This window comes from Clytia hemisphaerica, unplaced genomic scaffold (genome assembly GCF_902728285.1).
Source record: "Clytia hemisphaerica strain Z4C2 unplaced genomic scaffold, Clytia hemisphaerica genome assembly, whole genome shotgun sequence".
Lineage (NCBI taxonomy): Eukaryota > Metazoa > Cnidaria > Hydrozoa > Leptothecata > Clytiidae > Clytia > Clytia hemisphaerica.
The window spans coordinates 1,006,935-1,019,502 of NW_027104353.1; the positions used below are offsets into that span (position 1 = coordinate 1,006,935).

General features: G+C 35.8%; 1 protein-coding gene across 1 annotated transcript in view; it reads left to right on the forward strand.

The window, feature by feature from the left end:
- The window catches only part of LOC136818097 (uncharacterized), a 50,786-nt gene that overhangs the window by 33,918 nt on the left and 4,300 nt on the right, over positions 1-12,568 (forward strand). The window contains exons 19-30 of the mRNA XM_067074453.1: positions 763-1,135; positions 1,633-2,829; positions 3,874-3,986; positions 4,261-4,538; positions 5,255-5,359; positions 5,734-5,964; positions 8,013-8,048; positions 8,727-8,962; positions 9,175-9,405; positions 10,468-10,579; positions 11,354-11,544; positions 11,870-12,005. Coding sequence (XP_066930554.1) covers positions 763-1,135; positions 1,633-2,829; positions 3,874-3,986; positions 4,261-4,538; positions 5,255-5,359; positions 5,734-5,964; positions 8,013-8,048; positions 8,727-8,962; positions 9,175-9,405; positions 10,468-10,579; positions 11,354-11,544; positions 11,870-12,005 — 3,239 coding nt within the window. The remainder of the gene's footprint in view (positions 1-762; positions 1,136-1,632; positions 2,830-3,873; positions 3,987-4,260; positions 4,539-5,254; positions 5,360-5,733; positions 5,965-8,012; positions 8,049-8,726; positions 8,963-9,174; positions 9,406-10,467; positions 10,580-11,353; positions 11,545-11,869; positions 12,006-12,568) is intronic.

Sequence of the window (12,568 nt, forward strand, 5' to 3'; positions counted from 1 at the left end):
AAAATTGAATGGAAAAAATTGGACTCCAAAACCATCCCCACTGGAATTTTTGAGCTGGAAACAATGGATTTTCTATCCCTATTGGGATTTCGATAGAAATTTCATCCCCACTGAGGGAAAAGGTTCCACCGGGGCACTGAGACAGGGGTGTTACTATATTTCCATTTTGGAAATCCATGATTTCGCCTAGTGTTGAGACCAACTACCATTTTGGTAAAGGTTTCTTTCAACGAATCACAGGCATTCCAAATAATTAGTGACAATGAGGCAGAGTTTAAAAATTACTGCTAATTACTAGTTTACTTCAAATAGCTGATCGGGAAATTAGTAATTAGTAAAAGAAACCTTCACAACCCCGAACGACTTTGCCGGAGTTTTTAAGTAAGAGTGATATCGTTTGTTTACTCATCAATTTCAATTTACAAGCTTTTTGATATTGGATATGGAGCAAGATTGGCAAGAAAGAGGAAAACATTATTTTGCTTATATCAGCACAATATAACAATAGACAGGCACTGTCCTGATATGTACACTTATGTAAAAATTAGACTTTTAAGAAAACTAAATCTTCTTTATTCATGATATGCACCATTGCAATGTCTTCCGTTCCACCCAATAGCTGATTGGTTGAAAGTGACGTATTGACTGCTTTTACGTCACTTCCAACCAATGAGCTATTGGTTCCGTGACGTAATGTCAGAAGAAATTGCAGTGGTGCATATCATGAATTGTAGAGTCATTTTTTTCTTGATTTTCTTTCAGTTATGTTTACGACGAAGCCAACTTCTTGACAAAAGTTGTTTTAGACTTAAACAAAGAACAGCATTATTACTATTCGTCACGTGACTTCACGCTTGTACGCACTGTTAAGCAAGATACTAACCATTGGATAGAACACGAGTATAATTCTAACGGACACTTGATCGCTTCTCGGACAAATGTATTCGGACACCATTCGCAATCCTATGAACAAGAAGGCGTTGGACATCTCATTATAAAAGAAACGCCGGGAGATAAGAAAACCGAAGTCAAATTTAACTCTGGTGGAAAAGTAGTTTGGTCCCGTTCGCAAGGTTCATTTCCCAAACTTGAAGTATTTAAAAATGATGGGCGAACCATCTATATGGATGATATGGTTAGTAAATATGCAAACTTCTTTATGAAATGGTATTTAGAAGAGGAGCTGTTATTTTTCGCGACCTTCTAGAAATCAAAACTTCCAGAAGCTGCTATATACTGAACAATATAAGATTTTCTATTTATAATCTAGAATAGTGCTTCTCGATTTTATTGTGGATATTCTTAACTTTTTGAGGAAAATCATCCTAAAATATCCTTCACGGTATCTTTAGGTTAGCATCCAAATTCACCCAAAATTCAACATGCAATACAAATTTCAAGCAAAAAATATAGCATCTTTGTTAAAGTTTTTAGCATTACTGGGAGATAATTGATAATTTCAAGGTAGAAATGCTTTAAAGATGGTAGACTTAGGTTCTGTTGTCAAATTCAATGATGTTGATATTTTTAACATATCCTTATTTTCTTGGCAAATTCACCATGAATGAATATTATCCTGATGGAATATTATATTCTTATAAGAAAAGCGTGTATTTTTTCTCTTACTTCTAGCTTCTTCTCGATGAGGTGACCAATGACGATCTTGTTCAAACATCCATCAATGCCGAAGGTGCCATTTCATCAGTACAATATTCTGAGAATGGTCGATCCTTGGTCAAACTGACTGATGGAAACGGGGTCACTTACCATAACACATTCCTTGAAGACAGTAATTTAAATGTGACCACGTATCCTGATGGTTTGACTGAAGAATATAAATACAACGAAAAAGGTAATTTAATCAGCATCCAATCAAGAGATGAGGAAATAACCAACTATTTATACGACCAAGATCAAAGGCTCAATCAAAAAAAATCCAAAGAAACATCCACCACTTATGAGTACTTCAATACCGGCCTGTTAAAGAAAGTAAAAACGAAAGATAGTACAGTTGAGATAAGTTATGATGAAAATAAAAGACCTGTGCGTGTTACTTATGATGGAAAGACTAACTTATTTTACAAATATAATGATATTGGTCAGCGTGTTTCACTAACAGACTCATCTGGTCTGTATAATATCACATATCATTATGACGTGAACGGGAGATTCGTTTCTGCAAAACAAAATGGCCACCATAGATTGTTGAAAGTAAATCACGGGAATGGAGTGATCGACTCTTTTGAAACTGGTGACAAAACTGTCACCTCCCTCAAGTTTCTTAACCGAACAGGAGCTTTAGAGAAAATGAGTATCAAACGAAAAACCGGTGAAGAGCAGGTTTTTGAATACCAATATGATAGGTTAGGCCGAAAAAAGAAAATCGAAGAAACGTATGGGAATACAAAAAGAGTCTGGAAACTAGCTTATGATCGTATCTCACAGCTGATTGGCTTTGATAATGGAGGTAATATTGAGAATGAAATAACTTATGATGATAATTGGAATCGGAAAAGTATGAAAACAAAACAAAAGACATTTGAGTACCAAACGAATGACATGAATCAGTTACTCTCGGTCAACACTGATGAACAAATTACATACGATTTAAATGGAAATTTGATACGCGTTGAAAACCTTGCCGAACAAATGGATCAAAAATTTGAATATAATGATGGTCAAAAATTGAAATCCTTCTCAGAGAAAAGTCAAACTTGTTCGTATGTTTACGACGCGCTTGATCATTTGAAGCAAGAAATATGTGCTGGAGTTGTGACAGACTTTTTGATCGATCCATTTGGTATGTTTGGTGCAGACATCATTGGAGAGGTAACACAATTTATGAAACTCCTCAAACTTTACACAAAGGGTTATGTTATGTAGAAGCAAGTCAGCAATCGTCCAAATTTCCAAGAGCCCCCTCCCCAAGCGGACCCTCAATCCATGTAATCACGCAATTTTTTTCGAAACTCGCGCATTCACGTAAATCTTTCTCGAGTTTCAAGCAGAAAATCAGAAAATGGGGGAACATTTTGAAAACCGAGAAAGTTACATCATCGGAGAAAAAAGAGAAATATCACGTATTCACACACGAAATAGTGCAAATTCCCGTATTCACGCAATTTGGATTTTTACGTTCACGCAATTTGTTTTAATTCGTGCATTCACGAAACTGAAAAAGCCCATCTACGCACTCACGCAAACCGCTCGGAGGGGGGGGGGGGTTCAAGCAGGTACACGACGTTATTTCAACGTTAATCTAACATTAAAGGGACGTTGAAACAATATATTATGTTTCTACTTTACCTTGATAAACCATGGACTAAGCTATATCCGTCATCTCTGATCGGATTTTTTTAAAGGAGTGATACCCTAATGGTAGCTATACTTGATGTGGGTATCAAATCTTAATACAATAAAACTCTCGGTTTTTAAATGTTTTGACCTGCAATGAGTACTATTAGGGTACCAGTAGCGTAGACAAGGAGGAGGCGCAAAATTTGTGTAGGAGGGCAGATTTTTATAACACAGTAATTATCTTTTTATGTCATGAATAGATAATTGCATTGTCATAAAAATCTGCCCTTCTACACAAATTTTGCGCCCCTCCTGTCTACGCTACTGGGTACCACTCTCAAGAAACCCCAATTTCGTTTGGACCGGGGTCGAGAAAATTTGTCCAAGTTATAGAAAGGAAAGCTACCAGTTGGGTTGCGATTGAACTGAATGTTTAGATGTAGTTGATACTAAGCAGAGTGGTACTTTAGGGGAATTCAGGCTTTTTCTCTACTTGCTTTTACATACTAAGCATTTTAAAACACAGTGAGTTCTTTTTTTCAAGGCCTTCAATTCTTTGTTTATTTCTGTTTTTAGTTTACTGGTGGAAATTCAACTTACTTTTTCCACGGAATGGAACATGGACTGATCAGTCAGTTGCAAGTTCATAACAACAATGCAATGTTTTATTATCAATTCGATCATATCGGGTCAGTAGTTTGGTTTTAAAAACTTTTCTTTTGAGGGGTAAATTTTCTTGACCCTTTTACAATGCACTTTTTTTAAAAGAACAATTTAAAGATAAATTTGAAATTAGAAAATTGAAATTTTCTAAAACCAGGACTATTGCCCCTGAAAAAGTAAGTATATGGCCTGCAATCTAAAGCATTTTATATAGAAAAGAATATAAGAAAACGAAAACGACACAAGGTCCAAAGCTTCATTCAATTTATGACCAAATCTAATTCTAAACTCTATTTGTAGGTCAGTTATTGGTATGACAGATGTCCAAGGTCAGATTGTAAACACATACACATATGATCCATTTGGAAATATCCTTATCAAAAATGAACAATTTCAAAACCCATATCAGTTTATCGGTCAATGGGGTGTAAAAACATTACCGCATTTATTGGGTGTCTATAGTATGAGAAATCGGATCTACTTTGCTCGATATGGGCGTTTTGGGGCGTTAGATCCAATTGGATTTGGTGGAGGATATATGAATCTTTATTGTTATGTTGGTAACAATCCTACAAAAGGTTGGTTACTGGTTACTTGTTTTTTTTTTATTTCTATAACAAGCTTTTTTATAAGAACACGAGGCTGATGTCCAAAAACATGAGTTTGAGAGGTTGCAGATGGAGGCTGTTCTTTCAAGAAAGGATTGCAAAATAATAAAAAAACAGACGCACATTTTTTTTCAACCCGGGGTGAAAAAGAAATTGTGTATATGTACATGTAAAAATCTGCCAAAATTCGCCTAAATACCTGTATACAAAAACAGTGTTTTCTTTATAGACCGGAGTGAATTTCACCCCGGGGTGACATTTTTTTTTATTTCACCCCGGGGTGAATTTCACCCCGGCTACGTGTAACCACCGCCTTAAGAAGATCGTAATAAGAACATCTAAGCCTAAACATTTCAAAATATTAAGAACCCATTCTGAATCAAAACTTAGCTGGTTCTTATAAAAAAAAGCGTGTACTTGTTTATAAAATTTCTGATTTTCGAAGCACATCATTTTCTTCTAAACAGGAGCCGATCGATTATATGTTTTGAAGGAAAAGGATTATAAACCAAACTAAATTTTGCTTCAATATTTTAGAAAAACTAGAAATTCTCTCAAGGTAGGTTTTGAAATCTAAATATTCTGGGTTCAGAAAGTAAGGTTCACCTGGTCTAAAGTGTATTCTTTACTCAAATAAAAAAAAAGATCAAGAATCAATATCAAGGAAATTTTCTGTTTTGTTTCAGTTATTGACCCACAGGGAACAATTCCTTTGATTCTCGTAAGCGCTGCATGGAATGTTGGTATATATCTTGTTGATCAAGGCATCAAACATTACAATGGCGAAGGAGGTGATTTTATTGATAATAAAAAAGCTGATTGCCATTGAGAATTACCATATTCACATGATTTGTGCAAAAATTTTAAGTTTTTGTGATCATTCAATTGACTTGGAATTCAAGAGCTCTTTTCCATTGCTGTTGTTGTTTTTAGTAAAACTTAAGGTGGATTACATCTGAAGGGGAGAATCGATTATCAATCCCTGTGTCGACATAACAATTCAGAACAAAAACAAAAACCAAAGCTGACAATCAGTTATACGAATTCTTTTATAAACTTAATTTATGTTCCCCTCGCCAAGGCCATTGTTTCAAGAGGGGGGATGGGTACCATTTCAAAGCTTATAATCATATTATTGTATATCCTTCGATTTCTTTCTCTTCAGATTCTGGTACAAAATTTTGGGCAGGTCTCGCAGGAGCGACTGTTTCAGGGCTCATTCCGATCCCTGGAACCGGTGATGCATATGGAAATATAGTGAAACAAAGTATTAATATCATGTTTGGTGATCAAGAAGTATTCGACCTTAAAGACTATGCAAAAGATGTTATCACGGGATTAATACCTTTTGGTTTGGGCAAAGCGAAACATATAACTAAAGGAGTTCGTGGGAAGGGTAAAGTCATTTGTTTACAAACTAATTTTTATATCACCGCTTCTTCTTATGTAGTCTGGTACACAGACCCGATATCTACTGTTGAATTCATTACCGTAGATGGTCTGTCTGTCATTGTCTTTTCTGATTTAAGAATTTTCACGATGGAGTGCGGGGGAGAGAGGGGAGACGACGGGAGAAGTGTCGCTATTTATAAATCATCACAGTGGTTTCGGGAACTTTTGTTATCAAAACAGACAATGCGCTTCGTCCGTTACCAGATTTTCTCGAGATTTCATCAATAGTTTTTTTCCGATTTTCATGCCGAGAATCACCTGAAAACGGTTTTTCTTGAATTTCTCGAGCTCCACTTTTTTCATGAAATTTTGCAAAAAGATTTCCGGTCAAAAAATCTGGAAATATGCTGGAAAAGCCAGTTTTTTTGGCATTTTCTCGAGCTTTTATCATTAGTTTTTTTTCCCGATTTTTTGCACAAAGATGCGTAATAGTAATGCCAAACACATGCCCGAGTACGATTTTTGGGAAAAATTTTTTTCCAGTAGGAAATATGCCGGAAATAGCCGTTTTCGCAAATTTTCATTTGACTTTTTCCGAATATTCATTATTGTTTTTTCACACGAAAACATTGATAACAATGCCCACCATCAGCATGATTCAATTGTCAATAAAACTGATTTTTGAAGCCGGAACTTTCTAAAAAGCCAAGAATCTCCGGAAAAAGGGTTTCTTTCTTGAATTTCTTGAGTTGTTCTGTATCATTCTGTATTTTCATACTATATAATTTGCCATTTTTCCGATTGTATTATTACATCAATCTTCAGGTAGGTCCACTCAGCTTGTTTGTATAAGAATTGATATAGTCTTGGGAAATATGATGAGTTTTGTTTTAAGTATTGTCAGATTTTATTGAAATAGCGTTTACGAGTTCTATAAAATAATTGTCAGTCGCAGCATCACTTTATCAAAATGGCAATAGAACTGTCTTTTTAATATTTCTCGAACGGGAAGGTGGTGTTCCCTAAAAAGGATATATTTTCCCGATTTGATTACCAACAGAAAACCGATTTTTAGTACTCCGTTCGGGAAGTTTGTAAGAGGCATTTACCTGGTGAATAGCCTTTCTACCCGGTGAATATTATCTATTTTCCCTCCTTTACAAGAGATGTTATTTATCTTCCGTGACCATTTCCGGGGTGCTCAAAGCCAATTTTCCCAATTGGGAAACATGAAACTCTAGCGGTTTTGAGAAGTTTTCAACCTTCCTGTTCGGGAAATATTTCTGGCAATCTATACTTTCTCGACCTCGACCTCGACCCTAACCTTCGAAAAAGGCCGACCCTGGACCCTTGGAAAAAGCCGAAAAGCCGAACCTCGACCAAAATACAATAAAAAGCCAACCCTGAACGCTTTAGCAGTTTTTATAAGAATTTTTTGGATGAATATTCCATAAACTTATCATTAGAACACTTTAAGAATGGTCGTCGGTCGGCGGGGGTGGGGGAGGAGGAGGAGATCATTCGTCACAAACCCCCCGCCCCAGGTCATCATATTATTGACCAACATTTAAAATCAGCCTCGTATCCGTATATCCCATGATATAACTTACGTTTAACTCTCAGTAAAACGTCAGTAAAAAGTAAATAATACGACGAGGTAAGAGGTTGACATATTCTTAGAAAAAAGCGTGTATCCCACCCCTGCTTGTCTCCGAGATTTTTGATATTAGGATATATGTCAATCTCATTTCAAAACCCTGCCAAAAAGCTATTTTTTCACCCAGGGTCGGCCTTTTATCTTATTTGGGTCGAGGGTCGGCTTTTTCCAAGGGTTGAGGATCGGCCTTTTTCGAAGGTCAGGGTCGAGGTCGAGGTCGAGAAAGTATAGATTGCCAATATTTTCCGTTTTAAGGCAATACTTGCTATTTCGATATAGTGTTGCCAAATGATTGTACAGCTTGTATATCCACAGGCTCGACTTCAAAGAAGGCACGGCATGTGGAACCCATGATACATATTTCACTATTTATACACTTTTATTTTGTGTTTTAGTCTGGGCTGAAAGATTGAAGAATTTGCGTGGAAAAAGTAAGACTATAATTTCTTTTATAGGTCCTTCCTTTCTCCTTCTTGAACCCTTTCTAAAAAAATAACCGTACTCTATAAAAACAAAAGAGCTTGGCTATACCTTTATAGTCAAAATCCGAACATTTTTTGAAATTTTCCAAGGTTTTCTCTCAAATATAGCTAAAAAACAGACCCTGATATTCTTATGAAAAAGAGTGTCAAGAAGAAAATATCACTGAATGGTCCTTCTTTACAGTCGTTGAAAGGGAGGCCCCCATGAGGTAACTCACTCACGATATCACGCAATATTTGTCTTCAATCACGATCACGCAAATCAGCAAAAAAATTGAAAATCACGCATCCCTTTGAAAAAGGCTTAAAAATCTTTCAAATTGCGATCACGTTTTGACCTCTCATCACGCAATCACGAAGAAAAAATTTCCAAATCACGTAATCACGCTAAAAAAAAGTCCCTATCACGTTCTTACGAAATCCGCTCGGGGGGCCTCTTTTATATCATGAATATGTTTTTTTTTTGAAAAATATACAATACAGTTAGTTAGGCACAGGTCATAGTAAAAAAAATCTAAAAAAAAATCAAAATATTAGAATATAGAAAGAGATTAAGAAAGAAATTATACAATAAAGCTTAAGAAAAAAGCATCGTCGTAAAACCAAAAATTTTCAAATCTTTTGTAGGCTGGCAAATAATTGGTGGAAACATTAAGAAGATTCCTAAAGCTGGTAAATGGTTAGCAGAACAGGCTAAAAAAAGGATTAAAAATTTATTTGAAGGCATAGAAAAATATGTTGATGGGAAAATTAAAGATCAAATTTGGAATTTTATTTCTTGCAAGAATGGTACATCGGCAACAGTTTGTGATGCACCAAAATTATTTGATGACTTTTTGGAATGGGTTTTATCTATTGATCCGGTAAGTTTCCCCAAATTAATTACTTTGTAATGTACGGGAGCTGTGCAGGGGTGGAGGGTAATTTTTACACCCATCTGAAAGTCTCTCACAGGAGTTTTACTTTATTTTCTATTATAGATCAGCGGAACCTCAAAATTCAATTTTTATATTTAATTATATGTTTTACTGGATTTATTAATTCAATAATATCTTCTTTTTGTAATTTTTGCCAGAACGACATTATTGGACCAGCAGGGTATGGCGATGGCCATTTCATACCGCTAAATACCGATCTCAAGTACAAAGTCCGATTTGAAAATGACATCAATGCAACTGCGCCTGCGCAAAAAGTATTGATTATGTCACAACTAGACGATGATTTGGATTTGACAACTTTTGAATTCTGTTCCTTTGGGTTTGGGAATTATACTTTTGTTGAAAAAAGATGCAGCCCGGTTGTTCAGGTAAGGCATTGAAACCAGGGGGGTCACTGACCTTGATGATCGACAGGGACGTGCCGCTGGAGTTTCAAGTGGGACCCTGTCAGATATGAATATTTGGTAAATTTGGGACCGTGTCAAAAAGAAAAATTGAAAAGTTATCCTATTTTCACCTTAAAAGGAGGCAAAAAATGACTAAAAGTAGACAAAAATTGAAAGATTTTCTAATTTCCATCCTGAAAATTGTACAAAATAGCCAAAAGTCAACCTTGTTAGTTACACTCCTTGAAAATTAGTAAATTTGAGACCCTGTCAGATAACTTCAGGACCTAAAAAAGGGGGCCTTGACCAGCAGCATGTCCCAGTACCCGAATTTGCCTGAATGAACCCCTGGGCATCGAGTTTTCCGTTTTCAGATCAGGCATGCTTTCGCTTTTCCATCGGCCTCTAACTTTTCTCAACTATCTTTTAAGAGGATAAATTTATTGACTTTTTTTTACAAACAAAAAATCTTGACCAAATTTCACGAAAATAGCCAAAAATTATGAAAATTGCGGATCATCAACACGAGATTTACTCCACTCAAGGTAGCAAGCAAACGAACATAGTTATGATATGAGTCATGATAAAATGCCAAATTAAGGATTCTGGGCCCGATATATGCGTGATTTATTACTAAGCATGCCACCGTTTTGATAGCCTTTTACAAAGTAATAAAAATGTAAATGAAATTCTTTGTTTACATCGTAAGAACTATTTACCTAAAGGTCTTGGGCCCACTTGAAACAAATTCAATCAAAATGAAACATAAACAAGTTGAAGTTAAATGGATAAACTTTGTTTCAAGTAGCCTACCTGCCTCAGAGAAATCTCAGCAAAAAAATTTTCGTCACCGTCATGTAACTATAATGAGAAAATTTTTTCTACAACTCTTTCTGTATAGAAAAGGTTGCCTTGTAAAGCTATTGAAGACGCTTACGAACGCTCCTAAGCTAAAAAAACAACTATATTTCTATTTTAAAAATGTAGCCTATTTACATGATTTCTGAACCACATACAGTCACATTTCTTTTTTATGTTTTGTAGAAAATGTTGAACGTGAAAGAAAGCATGTCAATTTATGTGAGACTATTTGCTGCATTGGATTTGAAAGAACGAAAGATAACAGTGGTAATGGAAACTCTGGAGCCTACAACAGGTATGCTGCGCCGTGTATAGTTGATAGTAGACTTCCGTGCATTGAGTTTAAAGCCTCGAAGGGACTAGAGTTGATACTCTTCAGCACTAGACTCAATCCGTCATTCAAAAGCTTTCTTAAGAAAGGTTGTAGATTCATCTCTAGTTCTTTGGCTTTAAACTCAATGGTTCTGCGTTAGCTTTTTATTGTAAAGTAACTTGAAGCTTTGAGGCTTTGACCGCTCTAAAATAGCATGCAACGTTCTTTCGGCATTCATAAAAGTTATTTGGACGTTTTTAACCTCCGAGCATATTCTGATACTCGGTGTAGCACATATTCATTCTAAAGGCCATGGCTCCGTTAGAAAATCTGCCCGGATTTGGCGACCAATTTAATCTTTTTCATCCAGATTTGGGATATAAATATTAACTGAAGTTTCGAGCACTTTGATTGTCTAAAGCAATAAACAATTGCACCAAAATAAAGCTTAAATTAAAAACTTAAACATTGGTACCCAGTCGCATTCGCTTACAAACGCGGTTTTGAATTTTTTGGCTGAACAACCTGGTCAGATTGTAACATACCCCATATTTCTTAAGAGCAGAGAGTGGTATACGAAGAATGGATGATCTGCTATGAGAGTAAGACGTTACGAGTGTAAGATGAACATTAAAAGTGAGTAAAGAACCATGGTCTAAGTATTCATCTGGATCTCTATCCATCAAATTAACTCAGTTTTTCAGTCTTTCTTACAGGGATCCCTTTCAGATGACCTTTCACTCGTTTTAATCATAGGTGAGAGACCATCAAGTCCATTAGTTGGTTTTTTACCTCCCAACCCTCTCAATGGGACAGATGGACAAGGATTCTTCACATATACTGTTCGCGCTAAAGAAGACACTTCAACTTATTCTGTAATCAACGCAAAAGCCAGTATTATCTTTGATCAGAATGAGGCTATAGAAACTCCACCTATATTCAATACAGTAAGATTAAATTTTCGTTTGGGACGTTTTGGTTGTAAAAAAAGCAATATAAAGATATACCAAAAGCAAAGATTTTATTCCCATTTTTAGAAAAACAAAACATTTATTTCCAGCCCCCCCCCCCCAAATATCAAAATACTTTTGATATTAGGAGGGATTTTGTTTCAAGCGCTTGCAATTTTGTCTAGCCTTGGAATTAAAGCGGTAAACTTTGTTCACGGTCTAGTTTCTTTATATTTTTGTTGCTGGTTTACCGCTTTCCCAGGCTACAATATGGTATGAGTTTTTTGACAAACAATCGAATTCATATCTTCTACGTCAACAGATCGATGGTGATGAGCCCTTTGTCAATATTTCATTGGTGAACACCACAAGAAATTATTCATCCTCCGTCATCATCAAAGTTAACAGTCAAGATGAAGGATCAGGACTCAGTCATTATGATGTCTTCAAAATCAATGGTTGTTTTTTTTACTTCGAATAAACACCCCCGGGCGTTTATTAAATTTTCTGGATTTTAAAAGGGGCGTTTATTCGAGGCGGCGTTTAAAAGAAGGGGGGCGTTTATTGAATCATCTGTAACAAAGGTCACTTTATTAAAATGAATGGGAACTTTATTTTACCTTTCTTTTATATTTGTGTACAAATATGTCAATATAGGGCTGTACTGTAGAAATAGGTCATAATTAGTCCAAATACTTTAAGTTTTCCTTCGTATTATACTTCCTTATTGCTACCTGTTTCATTTAGATTTTAAGAGGTGGGCGTTTATTTGAAGCGGGCGTTTAAAAGACGGGGGCGTTTATTCAAAGTAATACGGTATTTTAGTATTAGGTGTGTTGTCCCTGAATATAGATTTTGTTTTAATTACACCGCAAAAATTTAACCATAGAGAGATTTTCCAAATTCGAACAAAGTTTCGCAACCAAGCTGGGAATCCCCATCATTACGGGAGGAAACATTAGATAAAACAAACGATTTCTTAATGCAGAGCCGAATCCTCTACTTGAGGATAGTGACTAGA